Consider the following 20,427-nt stretch of genomic DNA (forward strand, 5'->3'; position numbering starts at 1 on the left):
TGACAATGAGATTGTGTTGCTATGTTTTGCGGGTTGCGTTGCTGCCTAATAATGCGGAACGATGTAGCCAAAATATAAACATACACTTGCACATTTTTGGGGGGGTGTCTGAATTTAGTCTGAGCTGGGTCGGTGGTAAAAAGCGAGAGTGGAGTGATAGCCGCACCTCATACTGTGTCCTTGTGCATTAAACAGGAGGAGTGTGTGTTGATGAAGATTGTTTGAGGACTTAAAATCAATCCCATCTGTGGCCCTCTTTGAAACATTCTTATTTACCGTCTCCGCCCTTTTCTCTCCCCCATGCAGACTTGATCGTGGGGTCATTTGGTGCCGGAGAGGTGTCAGTGTACAGGTAATGCAAGACCTTGCCCTTGATTCTTTAAAAGTGCAGGCTGACCTCTCAAAATAGCCTCCATTCAATTGTGTTGTGGCATATAAATGTGTGTCTTGTATAGGGCGCAAGCAGTTGTGTCAGTGGATGCAGAAATGATCCTAACTCCCAGAATCCTGAATCCTGATGACAGACAATGTCATCTGCCTCTCACCGATACAATGGTCACCTGGTAAGATGTCTACGCATTCATATGCGAAATATGAGACTATTACAGATTACCCAGAAGAAAAAGAAAACATGCATAATTAATGTTTTGCTACACCACGATCTTGTCTATGCATTAATTTATTCCATGAAATATCTTTTAATAGGCTGCCAAAAAATTATTTTTCTGTCAAGACCTCTGACACACACTATGTACAGTACGCACATACACACCAAAATATGACCACTTTGTCAGCCCCGTTTTTGTTTGTTTTGATTCGATAGGGACACTTTGAGGTCAGTTGTCTTCAGCTCCATAAAAATGTTACAACAAATATTCACTGTAATTATGATTTTACAAGGATAGTGAATTATGTACAAATTTGAGTTATGTCATAAAAATTAAGCTCTGCCATAAACTGATTACTGCCTGTATTTAAAATCAACCAAAAGCAATACAAATTTTTCAGTATAGCTCTTTGCCTAATATCATCACAATCCTCCAATCTGTCTTTCTGGAAAACTCCATTAAACCCCCTGTGATTGAAGAAAGGAAAATTTAAAAATATTTTCTTATTATTTTTATCATACATGCTGGTGATTTAAAACTAAACGGATAAAAGTCTTAACCAAACATGCTACTAATGAGATCTGCTGCTGCTGTAATGAATACCGAATCGGTGGCCAAAATCCTGACGCTTACACAGAACCATACACGCACATCTAATTATTTGAACTCTGTTTTTACATATACGCCATCAGCCAGGTTCCAATGCAATAGCAAGCTATATTTCATACACCTTTAGGGATTCAATTCATTTGAAGCCGTTTAATCGTATTTTCAATGTATTTTTTTTTCCCGCGGGTCAATTTGGACAGTTGAATGAAGCCTGAGTCTAAAATCTCCCGCTGCCGCACCTCCGTCTAGCGTTGGTTTGAACATATTAGGGGTGGAAATGGGACTGTTTGGACAAGAGAAGTGTGCTAGGCTCACTGCCATCACGGTGCGCTGGCGTGTGAGTGTTGGCGGCGGCCAAGACGGGAACAGAGATTTGAGCCTGATTGACAAAAAGCACTAAACTATGGAGCTGTGTCATAATAATACTCAGTTAATTCAAATAAACAGGCCTGAAGCTGGTTCGTGGGTATGGAACCAGATATGCCATGACACACACACACACACACACACACACACACACACACACACGTAGGATCAAACAACGGCACATAGAATTAAGTGACGCCATAAGGGAGGCGCCCATGGGTCAAGGGGTGAACGTTTGTAGCGATGGCAGACCCGGTTTGTGTCATGACTTGTAACAATAGGCAAAGACAGGCAATTTTACTAGGCAAAGAAATTCAGCGAGTTTTTCATAGTCAGTCACCAAGGGAAAATTCAGTGCAACCTCTAAGGATTAGTTAATTTAATAAAACGATGGATGACAAAGAAGAAAAAACAGCTTTGCCTGAAATGGAAGTCCAGGAGGATTTGCTTGGCTGCTAATGTCGGTCACAGAAGGGTAGTCAGCAGCAGATCATTTAACAACGGGCTTTAGCTGGCTACTCCTCCCTGTAAATGATTCGGTCAGAGAAACAATCGGCCGATGAATAAACTGCATTTCTTACGAGTATCATTTTTATAAAATGACCATGAGGAATGATTAAAAGAGGGAAAGACAAAAAACTAGCCTCGCTAACTCTTAAGCTAATCATGAAGGACCAGAATTAATTTGTGTGACTGAATACTCTTCACAGAGGTCTTGCTGGAATGGCAAAAAGCAGTTACGGCAGAGCATATCTACCTTTGAACAGCAAATTAGCTGTCAATTTAATAAATGCCAGGAGTGAAAATGATACAAAATAATGCTACACAGACAGCTAAACGGCAAATGATTGTAATAGTGTCTTGGACATCAGCCGGGAGGAGTGGCCTAGAGTATGGGTCCCCAACCGCCAGTCCACAGCCCTGCACCAGTTTGTGGATCAACTGGTACCGGGCTGCATGGGCCACACCCTAAATAATGATGTTTTGGAATTGATTTAGTTCATCCTTTTGTTTGCTTGATCTTTGTTTTCTGGCGCCGCCTCTGGGCACTGTTGATATTACATTTTGGGTGTGAGGAAGGACGGTGTGGCCTGAGTTGAGAGCAGTCACTGTCGGTGACACACACGTCGTTCTGTCTTTCTGTGAAATCTGACCCACGAGCGTTTGTAAGTTGTACTTTCTTTGTAATGATGTTGTCATTCATGATAATATGCCCAACATTAGTTTGTTTGTTGATTCAATGACTTGTGACTATGGAAAACATGCTAGCTAAGGTTAGTTCTTATCTTCAGCATGTTATACAGTGCTGCCTTGTATGCGTTTAGCTTGTTAACAATTTCGTTTGTGCCAGATATTTTCCTTTGGTATATGTTATCATATGCAAAGGTACATGTTGAGGCGGCAGCCTCAAAAATATATTCGAGACTCAATCAAGCTGAGGCCTCCCATTAGTATGTCATTAAAGGTGACCTCATATTTTATTGGCAATGTATTTTCGCCATTTGTAGATGTGCTTTATTTAGCCATTCTGGAAGATAGATGATGTAACATCATCTCTGATTTCTGGAGACAGTAATGTCAATGCCATTGTGCATCTGTAACCTATGAAACGTAACAAAATAAAGCTTTAGAACATTTTACAAAGGAGTCACGTTAATGCAATTTAAATATAAATCGCTCCAATCGTTTGCTCTTAATTTGTAAAAACACAGCAAGATCTGTCTTGGCAATCTTGACTTTACTCATCAATTAACCAATCACAAGGCTTGAAAGACAATCATTTAGAGTCGCAGTTGAGCTGCTGGAGCCTGCCTTTTCTATTGGATTTTACGATTACATCATGTGATTACAGTATGTACCAAAACAGATTGTAAATTTGCTTTGCATTACTCATTATTATGGGAACTTCAGCTCAAGTCATAAAGTTAAAAAAGAGCTTAAATCACTGATACATTTAGTATTTATATTTATTCAAAACACATTGTCAAATGAACAGGCTATTATAATGCTGTTGACTCTAACACTTTTTTTAAGTAGTTTGTGGTCTCACCACTGAAAATCCAGAAACCGAACCCCCTTTTTTTTCTCAATATGCAAACAATGCATTCCACTTGATTTTTTTTTTTAAATAAGTTTGCAAAAATGGATCCAATCAAGTGTTTCATATTTAGCTTTTTTATGCTTATAAGCATGCATCCCCTAGTGACAGTGCCTGTTACTCGCTGTTCTTGTAAAGGCAAAACAGATTGAGGTTAGACAAATATCGGTCACAGTATTTAAAAAAAAAAAAGTGGCTTATCTGATATTTTACAAGAGGAGATAGGCCATGGATGATGGATTGAGAATGAAGCTGTGGTGTAAAATGTCTTAAAGGTTCTCACCCATTAAATATATAACTTGGGGAGGGGGAGTTACAGTAAACATGTCTAATAATAACAATGTGTTTGGTCATAAATCACACGTGTTTTTGGGAACAATTCCATATTCTCTGCAGTCATGACTAAGAAAGCGCTAAGGCTGTTTGCTGCATACCCATATGTCGTACGATATGCCACACACATATTGCATATGAATCACATTGGCGCACACCCACCCAGATACTGCGCATACAATATAAAACACTTGCAATACTTAAAAAAAAACAGCTGGATAAATCAAAATAACTGCGGGGTGTTTTTTGTTTAAAGGGTCGTGTTTTACCACACGCATTAAAGCATCTGCGTTATACACATTTATTACATTCGGGAAATCCAGCTCATAATTGCTGAATTTGGAGTCAACTCACATGAGCTCAGTACATCATTAGAGATGTTGAAGTGAAACTAAACAAACTGTGCCTCGTGTTGAGCAGTTTTAATTCAAGAGTATCCCCACGCTTCCTTACATTACGGGACATTAGCAGCCCCTAATGTGGAGCTCACTTTACTGTTTCCTTGATTTCAAAAGGCGATAACGCACACACACACCCACATACACACGTATCGACAAACACATAAATAGAGGAAATGCTGTACAGTTGCCCAGGCTCCCATGTCTGTTTGTCTAAAGAAATGCTCCCCGTGGAATTCACCGCCCCACAAAATAAATTACCTGGATTAAGTCCATTAGCTTGTCCGCATTGAGAACTATACGCAACATTAACTCTGCATCATTTATCTTGCAGTCTGAGAGTGGACGTGTGTGCAGAAGTGAGTGGTGTGGGCATCCCCAGTTCTGTGGGTAAGCACATTTGGACTCGTCTGTACCATTCAGATTTTATACATGTTGCATTTCATCACTGTTACCCATTTAAAAAAGGATTATACAGAGGGGTGCGAAACTAGGTTTACAGTTTGAATGAAATGATGCTTAATTATATGAGAAAAAGAAGTAGAATTAAAGTCTAGTGACATTATATTTGATCATTTTCACTTGATAAACCATTTTTATTGTAACAAATAGTTGTCCTTTTACAATTGACAGTTACATTGGCAATTTAACTATGACACAAAAGTATACCTACTTTTGCACTCCCCTGTATATGCATTTTACTTTTTGAACCAAAGTACTAAATCAATTCCTGCATCCATCACAATCACATGCTCCTCAGTACTGAGAGCGGAGCTGCATTTGGATTGGTTGAAAGGTGTCCGAGGGGGCGTGAAGCGAGTCCTCTTCTTGGATAACCAGCAGGCTCAGCTTACCGGACTCCTAACGCTGGGCCACGACCATCCACAGGCCTGCCTCAACTATGGCATTTACCTAAAAGTGAGCAGAGCCCACTAGAGGCACTTTCAGACCACCTTGTCTCTCCAAGTTTCACTTTTTTTTTTTTTTTATGTGTCACAGGAGGAAGATGAGTTCCGAGACAAATTAACTCCCATCACATTGGCTCTCAACTATAGCTTGGCTCCTCCCACTCAGGGCCAGACGCTCCCACCGGTCCTCAACTACTACAGCAGCACCTTTCTGCAAGAGCATGTATGTATGAACACAACAGCAGTGCTTTTTAACACATTTTATAACATTTTAATATTCAAAATAATTTTATTGGATCCTGATAGAGATTTACTGGGTTGCATCCAACGTAGTGCATTTATTTCTTCATAACGATGCTCTCCCTCTCAGGCCTATATTCTCCTGGACTGCGGCGACGACAATATTTGCGTCCCGGACCTTCAGCTCACTGCCAGCATGTAAGACGTCAACAACAACAAAACACTAGTCAGAAAGAGACAAACCCAAGCCCAAAACTCTGTCAGTCCTCAAACAATGAAAAAGGTTCACATCATAGTTGCGCATTGTCGTTGAGTCTACCATATGGGGCATGTATGTGGGAACCAGCTTTCTCTCTGCGGTGCTTCCAGACAGCACATCCATGGCAACATTATACAAACATCCTGTCGCCTACTACTGAATGACATATACAAGCTGAGGTCAAGGACATTTAAATCCGCAAATGCTTCACTTTTAAGACATTTAGGTAAAAATAACCCAGTTTAGGTCAATAAGGGACTGACCAGCTACTAGGGTCAGTTTGGCGCACCAAACTTTCTCAGTCTATCCATCTATCTATCCATTTTCTAGAGCCACTTATCCACATTTATGTTTCATGAAAATGATCCATTATTTTTTTTTTTTTTGCGTGAATACACCCTAGAAAGTTGGGCCAAATTGGACCCAAGTCATAGATCCAAACTGGGTTTTTTGGGTGTTGGATTGTAGATCATTCTTGTTCTTAAACGTGGGCCACACATACGTAAGTATTTTTAACCCTCGTGCAGTATTTTGATCATTCTCGCAGTATTTTAGCCAAGGGATGGCACACTCCTGGTAGTGTGATACCTAATGGTCATGTCATGTTGAAATACTTCAGCTCCCTACAGTCTTCTTTCAATGCTTTCCCTTTGTTGTAAAATTCCTATATAATAAAAGGACTGATCAAAATAAGTACCACACAAGGATTAATGGTCTATATCTTTTCCAACCTGGAGTATAAAAAAACATTGTTCACAATGGGAATATGAAAATGTTATCAACATGAAAAAGCAGATCGTTCTTAGCCAATCACGTTGTTTCACCCCTTCAGTACAGTCAAATATTAATGCATCCATATGCAAAATGTCTTTAAATCATGGTTAAGATTAAATAGAAGTTGGTTAAGACTAAAATATTGGAGAATACACTGTTTTATTTTTAAAGAAAATGCTTAGATCTTGAAATGTAAAATCAGGAATTGCGATGATTCATAATGGGCATGGCCTTATCAAATTATTAACCCATTCACTGCAGGCCCAGTTAAAATGGATTTTTGACATCTTTAGCCATTAGCGGCAGTGAATGAGTTGACTTTGCATCTGTAGTCATCAATGGTAGTGAATGAGTTAAGGCTAGCCTCAAGCCTGCATACATGGCCAAAAATACCCTTCCATTCCTCCACAGGGACCACTCCGAATTAGTGATCGGCGATGACAATTTGGTGATGCTAACCATAACTGCAGCAAACCGAGGAGAAGGAGCCTACGAGACGGAGCTACATGTACTGATCCCATCGGAAGCTGACTACATTGGCGTGGAGAGAAGAGTTGAGGTGAAATGAATAACACATTTGACACACACGCACATATACACTAAATCAAAGATCTGTCTACCCACGCTGATATTCTTAAAATACAATCCTCACCATGAAGCAATTGTCCCACAGTTACAGTGTGACGTCACTTCCTGTTATGTCGTGACCAGGTTTGTTTGGCCTGATTAAGGCGGCACTATCAGCTGTTTATGTTTCGCTGGCAAAGACCCAGAAAGCTTCCTTTTATGATACCCAAGTGGCATTAGCGGCCCCCAGAAATCGACAGGGTCAACTGCCCTGTGTAGGCGTGTTTACTTTTGTGTATGCGTGTGTGTGCGTGTCTACACTAATGAGTGGAATGGAGCTGCATGATGGATGAGGTTGTTACTGTCAGAGTATTCATCACATCCTTCTTTCCACCTCCTCTTTTTGCCCCCTACCCGCTGTTTGATGATGTTTCCCTCCCTTTTTGTTCCCTTGCCTCCTGTCGATAAGGTGCCTCATAGGCCACAAACTCTCACATACACTAAAAACACTTATGCTCACCCCTCCCAAAAATAGCAGTCACTCTTGTTTTCAGTTTTGAGTGAACTCTCACATCATTTTTGACTCTCTCTTGCAAATAATGTCACTCTTAGACAAAAAAGAATTGTTAAAGGGAAAAATATTGTTTTTCATGCTGTGTGTGAGAGGTGTGGTGGTGAGAGGGTTTTGGTGAATAAAAAATATTTGGGCCTGTGTTTTACAGTGTTGTAGTTATTTTTTGGGTGTAACCCAATGTGCGCTTTTTGGGGTGCATGTTAGGTTTTGTGTAAGTATGAGTTTTGGGGGTGTGAGAGAAAATGTTTGGGTCCATATGAGTTTTTTGTGAGAGGGTTTTTTGTGTTAATATGATTTTTGTGGAAAAAATTCTTGGTCTGAAATGTTTTTGAATGCATGTTTTTAGGTGTCTTTGTTTTTTTTTGTGTGTGTTTGATTTATTTATTAGTATGAGTAATTTTCTGTTGATGTTAGAGGTATGTCTTTGTTATAAAGTGTATGACAGCTTTTTTAATGTGTGAGAATTTTTTGCGCGTAAAAAAAAAGTGAGTACAAAAAAATTGCATATGATTTTTTGGGGCAAAGGTTTTTCGGTGTGAATATGAAAGGGTTTGGGGGCTTTAGTGTAACAAGGGGTTTTATTTTCATGTATGTAGAGTTAAATGCAATTTATGGCCTAAACGTCACCTCATACCCTGTATACCACTCTACTAAATCTCCCAACTCCCTTTTTGTGGTGTTTTTTCTTTTTCCTTCAGTCTCTGGCTCAGCTGAATTGCGAATACAAGATGGTGAATGACTCCAGGCTTGTGGTGTGTGACCTGGGCAATCCCATGGTGGCCCAAACTGAGGTGAGTGGATGCACTCTCGAAATCCATCAAGCTCTTTTGCCTCCAACACCTTTTGTGGACTGTCCCCGAAAAGCCGGTCCTGCATCTCCTCAGCTTTAATGCAGACTGATTGATTGTTTCCAATGGTTCGCGATCATCTCCTTGACCCTCATTCCATTCCACAAAATTTCATTCACCTTGACTCCGCTCACACGCCAACTGATCGTCCTGCATACCTGCGAGTTTCAGTTACCTCCTTGATGACTGACACATGCAGGGAGCCGTGGCTTTGTAAAATAGCGGATCTTCATTTCCTGCATGAATATATGCACATTAGCATGTGTGGGTGTCAAGGTGTAGAATCTTAGTGAAGGTGTCAACGGCAATGTGACACCTGGCATTGTTAGAAATCAATTACTGTATGTGGTCATGTTACACTGCTTGGGGAAGAAAGAGGTCTGCAAAATGTGTGTGTATATATATGTGTGGGGGTGCGGCCCAGCCGTCCAGATGAGAGTTATTAACTCTCCGCTTGCCCCCTCTTGATTCTCAGGAATCCACATGCTTGTGCCGAACATACTTGCATGCACCCCCATGCACATGCTTGCCTATAAAGTCTTGTCATCACTGGAGTTCAGTCGTTCCTTCTGCTTCATGTCACAGTAGCAAATCACCAAAAAAGGGCAATAGGAAGTTTGAATTAGTGCGATGAAATGCAAACGTAATAACCAAAAAGTAGACCTTTTCATTAAAATGAATTAGAAACACACAATGGCCGCAACATTGCGTATACCTGCACAATGTAAAGCTATCCATTACATGAGCGACAGTGCAGAACAAGAACAACTACGATAGTAGATATAGATTTATTGCTAATGTGCAAACTTGCAGCTCCTGTATCTGATCTGATTAGATTGTAGACCAGTTCAAGGTTTGGGTTGAATATATGACTTGGGGACAGGACAAAAGAATAAAAATTCAGTGCAATAGTGGTATATTTTTATTGTTATGTTTTATTAGCCAATCTATTTTGTTTCTTTATGTGAAACAAAGTCTGCAATCAAAATAGTTGTTGGCCACTTTACTGCGCTGCGAAAACATCAGTAAGATAATTGATTATTCAACTTTCCTCACATTAACAGAACGAAACCTAGTCATTCTTGCTCAAGTAGATTTTTTAGATGTCTACATAACACCAAAATGTTTTTGTCATACAGTTTTGAGGAGTTTTAAGAAATGTTGGACTAAATTTTGTCTTTCCCACTATAGAATAAGGTTATGTTTTCTCTTCTACTTAGTAAGTAGCACTAGTCTCATTTCTAATTATTAAAGTCTAATAAACTATTTAGTCATAATATATTGGAATACATAAAAAATCCAGAAGGGCTTTGCTAGGATAATGGATATAATTTGATAGTGGTTGTCTACTTATCCCTTTATAGTTCACTGCAAACATTCCTCTCTAAAAAACAGGTTTATGGTTTCATTTGTTGTGAGGTTTTGTAAATATGTATTATTCTTAATAATTATTTTTGCTGTCAACATCCCACCTCAGTCACCCAGTCAGCATTTTAACCAAAATAATTAGCTTTAATGTGGTACATCTTGAGCCATATACAAGCATTAAAATGACCTTGTGCAATTTCTCAAGCACCGAAGGGAGCAACATATTTTAAGGCACCTAAAATGAGCTTTTTGGATGCTGACAACAGATGCTCCGCCTCCGAGGAATAAAACGACAACGGTAAAGATTTAACAGCCGCTTTTAGCTCGGACCCGTGTGACGTCTTCGCTTTGACCGATGCATACCCGCTTGCCCTCTTTGGATCTTCAGCGCCTGGTTCTTCTCCTCCAGCCTCACTAATGCGTTCCATATCGACGGCCTCAAATCTCCATGCCCCCATGGGGCTTCTTCTTTTAGTCTGCTTGCTGTCATTTTCGTGACCATATGTCAGGCTTGATGTCCAGTGCAGGGCTCACGTGCATATGTGTACGTACACTGTTGGGTATTTTCACAATGAGCGCACGCTCGCATGTGTTTTGCATTAGAGGGCATCGGGGATTCACAAGCATCTTAGTGTGCGTCTTGTCAACACTACAAAGTACAAACTGGATCTTCTTCTTAAATAATAACAAAAGAATGACCTAGTTAATTGGCCCTTTCCTTTCCCATTAATGGACACCGGACTATCATGTGGCTTTTAAATGGACACATCCAATGCCTTTCTTCTTAACTCTCTTAAACGGACTTTTTTCTATTCTCCGCAGCTGTCTGTTGGTTTGCGGTTTTCTGTCCAAAGGCTTGAAGATGCTGGTCCAAAGATTAGCTTCGAGCTACAGATCCACAGGTAACACACCTACCATGAGTGACGCACATCCATAACCCATCACCGGTGCACTTTAAATACATTCAATACTGGACAAAAGGATGTTTGTCGAAGTACATGTTAGACTAAGAAAAAGCTGTCCACACATTCAATGTGTAGCTTTTGTGTAAATATCATCATTTATCACACACAGACAGTTGACTATGGGAAAGGCCCAATGCCATAGAAATTCACATTAGTTATACACGATGACAGAATACAATGATCGTCCAAGACATTCCTGTCACTTATACTAGGTCACAGTTTTACAGCATGGGGGGTTCTGGGTTTTATTTCCTTAACACCCACTGTGACTATTTACCCCCCACACAGCTCCAACAAAGACAACCCTGATAGCAACCCAGTCAGCCTGAATCTAGCCATCGTTGCCAAAGCTCAAATTGATTTACGAGGGTGAGTCCTTGCATTTTTTTTCTGTGTGTGCTTGGAGCTTTTTCGGTCTTGTTTTTTCCTCCAAAGAATAATGTGCATTATTAAAAAAAAAAAAAAAAAAAAAAAAAAACATCTGCTGTAATCATCTGCACATGGGTTTGTGAGCTCTGGGCATGCACACTGATATGCGTACAAAACATGCAAACTCTGTAAACTCCAAATCTATTTGCTCTCATCAGTTGAATCCGAAAAAAAAAAAAAAACAACCCGCAACAATAAGTGTTGTCAGCTGCCATCGTGCATCCGTTTAAAGTTTGGGAGAGCACCGTTCTTTGTCACGGACTGGACAGCAAACTTTTTGTTTTTACATATATGATGTGTTATTACAAAACCAGGCGTATGTCACGAAGATTAGTATTGGGTTGACAAAAATACAAATTTTCAACAGAGATGTCCATTTTGGGATTTCTTTCGTACACAACCGCCTTATGGTCTCTACTTTCATTTCCCATTTAATGTTACTGGTGGCCATGACAGTAGAGCAGGTTAACTGTAGCACATCCCAGTAAAGCTGTCAAAAAGCTGGAGATCCTTGCCTCTATTTTTTATCTATTTTTTTAATCATTATTTAGTAGAGCAGGTTAACTGTAGCACATCCCAGTAAAGCTGTCAAAAAGCTGGAGATCCTTGCCTCTATTTTTTATCTATTTTTTTAATCATTATTTAGGATATGTACTCAATGGTATAATATGACTTGAATCGTTTAAAGGATAAAAAAGTGCTGATGGAATTACTTTGGAAACCAAAAACAAAAAGTTCATCAATCCTGTTTTATAATCAAGATTCTTCAAAGTAGGCACCTTCTGTCATCTTAAGATTTAGATGATGTATCATGACCTGAAATGACTTTCACTTCACAGCTGTGAATTTTCAAGAGTTAAAGAGCTTGAAATGAAGCACATGATTTTAAAACTGTATGTATTTTGAACTTCATATACTGTATCATTTTCTATATGAGCAAATATGGTCAAATGCTTACTTTTATGTAAGGTTAAAAAAAAAAAAAAACATTTTTTCATCCAAGTTCATCCAGATCCGATCCAGATTGCACGTTTTGGCAGTGTGTTAAATGTAACACGGAAAATCCTGTTTAACATGTGCTCAACTGTTTATATCCCTTTCAAAGACGGTTCAATCAGGTTGTAATTTGTTGTGCTTATGTGAGATCCGAATAGCTTAAGAGTGGTAAATGTTTTGTGTGGATCCAGAATTTGTTCTAATTCAAAAAGAACCATATGTAAACATTTCACGCAATAGTTAGATTTTGTAGGTGACAACTGTTTACGTCCTGGCAAAAATCTGCACCGTCTGACTGTGCTTGTTTTATATTTATTGTCATCTTGAAAACACAACACAGCATATTTAAATGTGACCAGCTCTGACTACAGTTTACTTTAATTATACGCAAGTTGTGTGATTTAACTCTGGCTCCAGTACACGGCAATTACATGACAATAGTCAACCATTAAAAATCCGCCGTAAAAGAAGGCCCAACTCAACCCAGACATGCTGAAACCAATATCCGCTCCGATAGGCAAATCTAAAGTCATGTAACTGTTTCTTCATGAGCTCTTTCTCCCTCACTGAGTCATGCGTGTTCTGGCCTCCACAGGGTGTCTCATCCCTTTCAGGTGGTGCTGCCATTCCCACACTGGGAGCCCAAAGAGAAACCCGCCCGAGAAGATGATGTTGGTCCACAGGTGACGCACATCTATGAGGTAAACAGATGCAGCAACCTAACCTAGGTTGCGACAGGAATGCAACTTTCAAAATAGTAAAACGAGAATCCAAATATACTCAGTTCAAAGATGATCTGAGGTTTAATGAATGCTGTGAAAGCAGGGAGGCGAACGTGATTTTTCCACATGGGATAATTAGCAAGATGAAAAACAAGGTCAAAACGAGGTAGAGACTACAGATAGGAGGGAGGATGGCAGACAAACTGGCGACAGTTTACAATGAGGGTGTGCGTCCATGTGCTGTACATGTGATGTCTTTGGGTTTTAAAGGGCCCACTGCTTCATTGAACTAGAGCACTGCAGCGTCTGGCCGTTCCTGCAGCTGATAATGATTTTCATTGGCGGTACTTTTCCCGCTTGGCAGCTGCTTCTACTTAAAAAGGACAGTCCCACCCCCACCAGCCCCCCCCCCCCCTTTTTTTTTTTTGCTCCTTGCGCCAGAATTCTTGCCCCGCAGCACCAGGATCATGTCCTGTTTGGATGACTTACCTCACTGTTAATGACCGTGTGTGCCCATGCGAGAATGTGTGAGTGAGTGGGAAGGTGGCTTTGTTGAATTGATGGTTCATTTAAGCTCCGAATTCGTTCCCCAATGCCAAGCATGGGCCGAATCTGTATTTTGTCTTGTATCTGTCTTTGAGACCCCATTGAGTGAAGGCCTATTAAGTGTTGCAATGTGTAGCCAAAAGCCCAGGTGGCCCGTGTCATCACGCCACAGTTATGATAACCCAATTATAGCAGATGGTCACTTGAGGCCCACGGCAATAAAACGACTAACTTCTCGACCACTTCTAACGTCTCCAGCTCCATAACTCGGGTCCCAGTAGTATTCGGGAAGCTGGGGTTGAGGTCGGCTGGCCTTCCCGCTTCCGTGACGAGAACCTGCTGTATGCAATGGAGATTACAACTGATGGGCCCGTAAGCTGTCGGACAAATAACAGCCTCAACCCACTTGGGCTGCAGGTAAGATTAAAGTATGCACATTCGACGGCCACTGCATATACATACAAACACATACAGTACATATGTAAACAAATAACAGTTTTGTGTATACAATAGTAAACAATATAGTTGAAAAAATACAACAACAATGCCTTGTATTAAGTTTAGTTTGTTCCATTAGTTGTATGGCTGTCACTATCTAATCTTTGTAAAATCAGTTTTACTATTGATTATTCCATTGAACAATCAAGTTATCCCCTCCCTCCTCCTTTTTGTATATAAATTACTAAGGTTGATGTCAGTGGGTTTAAATAGTCATTATTTATTATATTCGATACATATGAATTTTTAGAAACCTACATATTTGCTTATGCTAACCAGTTAGCAATCACAATTAGCATTGACGCAGTTGAGTTGTCATATATATATATATATATATATATATATATATATATATATATATATATATATATATATATATATATATATATATATATATATATGTATAATGTTATATTTACATTACACGTGTAATAGTGCATTTAAGTCAATTACAGACTATGCTTCAACAATCTTTCATGTGTAAACTTGAGACATAAGAGATACTTGTTAGCTATTATGAGGTCAGTAACTTCCTGTTATTCTTCTTTGTCATTATTTTCTTGACAAATAGATTGGGCACATTTCGTGCTTGTTTGCCCCCTTTTCGTTCAAATTTGAGCACCTAAAACAATAAATTGTTTGCAGTGACAGGTAATATTCTCAGCCCTAGTGCTTTTTGGGAAGTTCCATCTGCAAATATTGTCTTTAGTGTACTAAATCAGTAAGTTTTATTAAGCACACATATAGCATCAGTCATTCAGCCACTGGGTGGTGCACCAAAACAAGCAATGGAGCCGAATGTCGATGTGTCACTATGTATAGCAATAGGAGAAGCGTATGAAAAATATACAGTACCTTAGCAAAGGCTCAGTAGCTGAAAAAGGCAACCAAAACATGAAAATTACCCTTAAAACAAAACTGAGTATTATCATCTTGGTAAAGGCAGATTTTCATATGGGATCTCCACAAATGGCATTTTTATAAATACTAATTATGGCGGATAAATGCCCCTAACTACTGGAAAAACATGCATACACTCAAACCACCCAGCATTGCTACTTGGAGCTTATCCATTTATCTATCGCTGCAGAATTTTTACCCATTTATTCAAGAAATTCACCCGTTGTTTTGTCTGTTCTCCGCCTTGTTTGCCAGCTGGCTCAAAAAAGAAGATTCTGCTTATTAGCAGAAATTACTGCTTAAGTATTTTCCTATGCACAATGATAGCATCTGCAGTGAAATTCCTAATGAAAATGTGCACAATTGCTTTTGCGTGCAAAGAACAATAGTACATACGAAAAAAAAACAACCAAGATGGCTTGTGACCTAATGAATGTTGTCATCAATCATACTGTCATTGTGATTTTTCTCTAGGGTTTTTATTCTTATTGTTTTATTTTTTTGCAATGTAAGCTTCAAACAGCATTTTCTCTGAATTTTTAGATTTCATCCCTCCAAGATACTCCTGAACTACTGGGCTTTTTAAGGAACACCAGCGCTCCTCTTCGCCGCCATAAACGTGCCGCTAACACTGCCCACAGTCACAGCGGTAAAACCCTGGTGAGAAACCCGCATTATTGTGCGACCTCTCCAGAATGTGACATGGGTTCACAGGTGTGTATTTTGCAGAACTGCACCAACATCTCCTGCCTGAGAATCACGTGCGTCGTGGGCCGATTGGATCGCGGCCAAAGTGCTGTAGTTAAAGTCCGATCCAGGCTGTGGGCGCATACTTTCCTGCAGGTCAGCGTCCGGTTCCACATCTTTACTTCATTAACCTTTTGTTTACTGGGCCCAGCTAGGTTAGCTGCGTAACGAAACCAAAAAAGTTGTAGTCACATCCGTGACCTTTGAAATACAAGCAGTCTTGTCAGTTCAGCCGATGTTCTTCGGCACGCTTCGTCATGGTCGTTGCTCAAATAACTTGCATATTTGTCCTGCAGCGGCGTAATGACCCCTACATTCTCAACTCGACTGTGACCTTCATGGTCCTGGCAATGCCTTATCGGGTCCAGCCCCCTACCCTGCCCCAACGCACCATCTCGGTAAGATTCAGGGAGATTTTGACTTTTGACAAATCTGGTTTATAATTTGCATCGGCTCCATTTTTTCACTTTGCATCTTGCCTGTTCTTCCACAGTGCTCACAAGTAATCACGGTTTTCCCTACAGTCCAAAAACAAATATGTTAAGTAGAGTGAAGACTTAAATTTCCTTTTAGGGGTGTCAGTATAAGTGGTCAGCTGTGATAGTAAGGGATAATCAATATTGAACATGGATGCTTGACTGTTGTGTTGAATGTGTTCCTTGTAGATGGGGACACCTGTGTTATGGGGGACACCAGATGTTTCCTTTGCCGTTCCACTGTGGGTCATCATCTTAGCCATACTGCTTGGGTTGCTAGTGCTGGCTGTGCTAACACTCGCAATGTGGAAGGTAGGTACTAAACACCTTTTCCAGCATCGGCATCTTTTGATCAGTACTATGATAAAGCATCGTCGTTTTTCCTCTCAGTGTGGTTTTTTCGACCGGGCAAGGCCACCAGCCGGGGACAACATCTCCGACCAAGAGCAGCTGACCTCAGGGGATGCTTAAAAGACACGTGGAACAGATCCTTATAAAGAGGAACGGTGGTTCTATGAGAAATGTGCACCTTCTGTCTGAACTGAATCCAACGTGAGATCTGGAGTTGTTGGACCTGACATGACTGACAGAACTTCTGCCTCGCTTGTTAATGAACTGGCCTGGGAGGAGCACTTTGCTTCAGTCTGCATCAGGCGAGGAACAAAGACGCTCGGCTTTGGCAGCACAAAAGCAAGCACACTTCAGAGGAAGACATTTTGGGTATTGTTTGTCTGTGGTGACAAAGGGGCACCACAGACCAACGTGAGGAAGTTTCTTCACATTTCCACATTATAAGAACTTAGGTGCACAGGTGAGGCACAGAGGGGTCTTGATCTGTGCTTATGTGAATGTGAGCTAATACACTCACCAGCCACAATATTGGGTACAACTGCACAATATTTGCTGAGGAGTACAGTGAAGAGCAAATAATTGTATATATTGTTAGTTTGATCATGAAAATGATATGAAAACTTTCATATCATTTCAATCATCATACATAAAAATAAATGGCAAGCAAATGGTTTGAAAAAAAAATGCACCAAAAGTAAGCATGTTCATGCACTTATGCCGAGGATGCTCTGTATCTTCCACTAGAAACACAACCTAAACTTAACCCCTCCTGAATATAGCAAAACCTAGCCTCTCTCTTCAACATACTTCCTTGACACAAATTACTACTTTCCTATAAGCTGGGACTTTGACGCCCTCTTGTGGCATCTCAAGAGTATCAGTGAAAGAAAACATCCATCCATCCATTTTCTAGAGCCGCTTATCCTCACAAAGGTCGCAGGCTCGCTGGCGCCTATTTCAGCTGGCTTCGGGCAGTAGGCGAGGGCCCTGAACTGGTTGCCAGCCAATCACACGGAGACGAACAACCATTCACGCACCCAATCACACATAAGGACAATTTAGTATGTCCAATTCACCTGCCATGCATGTTTTTTGGAGTGTGGGAGGAAGCCGGAGCGCCCGGAGGGAACCCACGTGGGCTCGGGGAGAACATGCAAACACCACACACAAAGGCCGGAGCCACGTGGATTTGAACAGGACCTTTGAACTGTGAGGCGGACATGCTATTCACTGACCCACCGAGCCACCCCGAAAGAAAACTAATACTGTAATTGAAAATCTTATTTCAATAAATGAATGGATGGACTGATAGTTACTTGTTACTAATCTTAGTACTGGTTAATGGTTGACAACGTTCTGAACCGTAAAATGCAAAGAAATATTTCTACTGTTGGCCTTGGGACACTTCCATTGTGCAGGTGTACCTAATATTGTGACTTGTATGCTTTGTGTGTTTCTATGTGTGCTTGTACTGTACATATTGTGTGTGCGTGGGTGTATGTGTGTTCATTGGGGGCTTTCCTTTATCCAAGGTTTTTTTCTGCATCACATGTGTCACACACATACAGATGCATTAACATGAAGGCACAAAGCAAAGTGTGTATTTATGAATGTATGTGCAATATTTGAACATTGCGTGATACTGAAGCTTGTTTACACTGGCATTACTTTATCAGAGCTTAATAGTGTATATGTATATACTGAAGTTGTGGTGAGTATAATAGATTTTAGTTTTGCTTTACAACAAAACAGTTGTCTTGACTGATTTGCGCCACAACAAATAATGTGAGGTGCAAAAGAAATAGCATATAAAATGGTCTCCGGAGGTTTCAGTAAACGTACCGCCTCACTAACTCAAGGTTTGCTGGTTTCCGACTTTACCTACAGTAACTGCTGCAATGAAACATTTCAACACTTAACATGGTAAACCATGTCTGATGATTGAATTGTGTGTGTAATGGTTTCATAGTGTTGTATGTTATACACACATGGGGTAGTATCACATATTGTAAGCAGCACCCAAAAATTGGAAATTCACCCGGTATCATGTTTGAGTCATTGTAGTTGAACTTCTCATTTAGCTTCACAATTTATTCAAAAAAACATATTGTACCTTATGTGTGGCTGTTGATGTTTTTTTTTAATGTTAACGTTGAATTCTGCGGTTGATTTGAGATCCAGTTAAAATGTGTTGGTTTGTAAATGGGAAATACAGAGAATAAATATGACGCCAACGACTTTTATTATGAGTTTTTCGTTTGTACTGTCAATTTTGCCTGTCAGCTGAGTGTTCCGTTTCACGCCGGCACCTACACTTTTGAGAAAGATCTCTTGCTCCCCCTTGTGGTAAAAAGAAGAAATGAAAAGCACCCCTGGGGTTTGAAGAAGACTAGTGAGGATGAAGCATTTCCCTCTAGGTAACACGTCCGTAAATAGAACTTACAAAAATAATACATTTTCAATGTTTTTTCCATTAGCTAGATGTGATGTTAAACCCTAAGTGGTTTGGCAGCGCTCAAGTACACTAAAAGGAAGGCTTTGCATTCAATCGCTCCATTGCACTGTGAATCAGCAGTTTCATACGCAACACGCCATTTTGACTGTTGACTATTTATTTATATGTTCATTTATGAGGTTATTTTTTGTTTGTTTGTTTGTTTTGGGAGTGCGTGTGAAAGCCATAATTTGTTACTTTTCAAAAAATAAAATTAATCATAGGTATAAATAAGTTAAATTGTTCTAATCACTATTGATCAAAGGCTTGTCGCAGATGGCGTTAGCTCTTTAGCTAGGTTATCGCAGCACCTGCTGTCGGAAAGTTGCTTACTCCGTTTTTTTTTTCTTCTTCTTCTCCACTTCTTTGGTTCCACATACAGTAAGCAAAAGCCAAGGACAAAGTGTTGCTTGTTGAGGAAAACTCTAGCAATAGATGCCATTTTAACGCGAGTCATTGTGTTTTATTTCGAGCGAGTGAAATTTAAACACACAAGTCTTGTATTTTTGTTCAGTTGTGAGTGAGCTTGACTATCGTCAAACAATTATATTTTTTTATCGAATAAATGCGTCATTGTCCTTCAATGTTTTTGTGGTACTGAAGCCAATGAGCCATTTCCAAGGTGTAATTGTAGTAGTATAATAGGTTTAACCAACTATCCTATTTCCTTTTGTAGTTTTCACTCCCCGTGGCAAAATGTACTCAGCTCCAGCAATATCATCATCATCATCATCATAAATCTCCCCGAAATCTGTTCAGCATATCCTATCATGTAAAACATCGTTGTACTTTGCGCTGCTCGGATACAACAGGTGAGTACAATGGCATGGTATGTTGTCGTGCTATCATGTAAAAATTATCATGAATGTTGGCTGTTACAATTTACAGTTTACCATTTCGTTCTTTCAGTTCGTTAAGTTATTTTGATAAATTATGTTTCTTCTACGGTGTTTGAAGCTCTTGTTCCATGTGTAAAACTCCTATCCCACAGAGGGGCAAACGTTGGATAATATGAGAGCATGTACTGGCTCTTTTGATTTCATCAGGGGTCGTTCCAAGTCATCAACGTTGCCAAAATGTCATCAAAGGTTACCAAAAGGTTTCCAAATGTTTGACATAGGTTTATGCTCCTGTTGCAAAGAAATTTTAAAAGCCCCTAGCCCAATGAGGGGAGAATGTTGGCGAGTGTCGGTGAAGGTAGCAGCTCGTTTGGCCTCGTCAGGATTCGTTCAAGGTTGCCAATGTTTGCCAACATGCCGCTAGAGGTTGCCCAAAGGTTTGTCAAACTTACAGCAACAGTTTTAAAAAAAATTTTCCTGCTCTTGTCGCAGGGTCATTTTGAACTCTTTCAAA

General features: G+C 40.0%; 1 protein-coding gene across 1 annotated transcript in view; it reads left to right on the forward strand.

Annotated features, from left to right (window-relative positions):
* The window catches only part of LOC148425398 (integrin alpha-8-like), a 49,505-nt gene extending 30,682 nt beyond the window's left edge, over positions 1–18,823 (forward strand). Inside the window, exons 14-30 of the mRNA XM_088410258.1 lie at positions 307–352; positions 456–563; positions 4,747–4,802; positions 5,173–5,330; positions 5,412–5,543; positions 5,691–5,758; positions 7,005–7,152; positions 8,433–8,525; positions 10,773–10,852; positions 11,204–11,284; positions 12,936–13,041; positions 13,867–14,025; positions 15,550–15,666; positions 15,736–15,849; positions 16,050–16,151; positions 16,419–16,541; positions 16,620–18,823. Of these exons, the coding sequence (XP_088266384.1) occupies positions 307–352; positions 456–563; positions 4,747–4,802; positions 5,173–5,330; positions 5,412–5,543; positions 5,691–5,758; positions 7,005–7,152; positions 8,433–8,525; positions 10,773–10,852; positions 11,204–11,284; positions 12,936–13,041; positions 13,867–14,025; positions 15,550–15,666; positions 15,736–15,849; positions 16,050–16,151; positions 16,419–16,541; positions 16,620–16,700 (1,772 nt within the window). The 3' untranslated portion in view covers positions 16,701–18,823. The remainder of the gene's footprint in view (positions 1–306; positions 353–455; positions 564–4,746; positions 4,803–5,172; positions 5,331–5,411; positions 5,544–5,690; positions 5,759–7,004; positions 7,153–8,432; positions 8,526–10,772; positions 10,853–11,203; positions 11,285–12,935; positions 13,042–13,866; positions 14,026–15,549; positions 15,667–15,735; positions 15,850–16,049; positions 16,152–16,418; positions 16,542–16,619) is intronic.
* The last annotated feature ends 1,604 nt before the right edge of the window (positions 18,824–20,427 follow it).

Source organism: Hippichthys cyanospilos, chromosome 3, assembly GCF_059441005.1.
Source record: "Hippichthys cyanospilos isolate Australia breed blue-spotted pipefish chromosome 3, RoL_Hcya_1.0, whole genome shotgun sequence".
Taxonomy (NCBI): domain Eukaryota; kingdom Metazoa; phylum Chordata; class Actinopteri; order Syngnathiformes; family Syngnathidae; genus Hippichthys; species Hippichthys cyanospilos.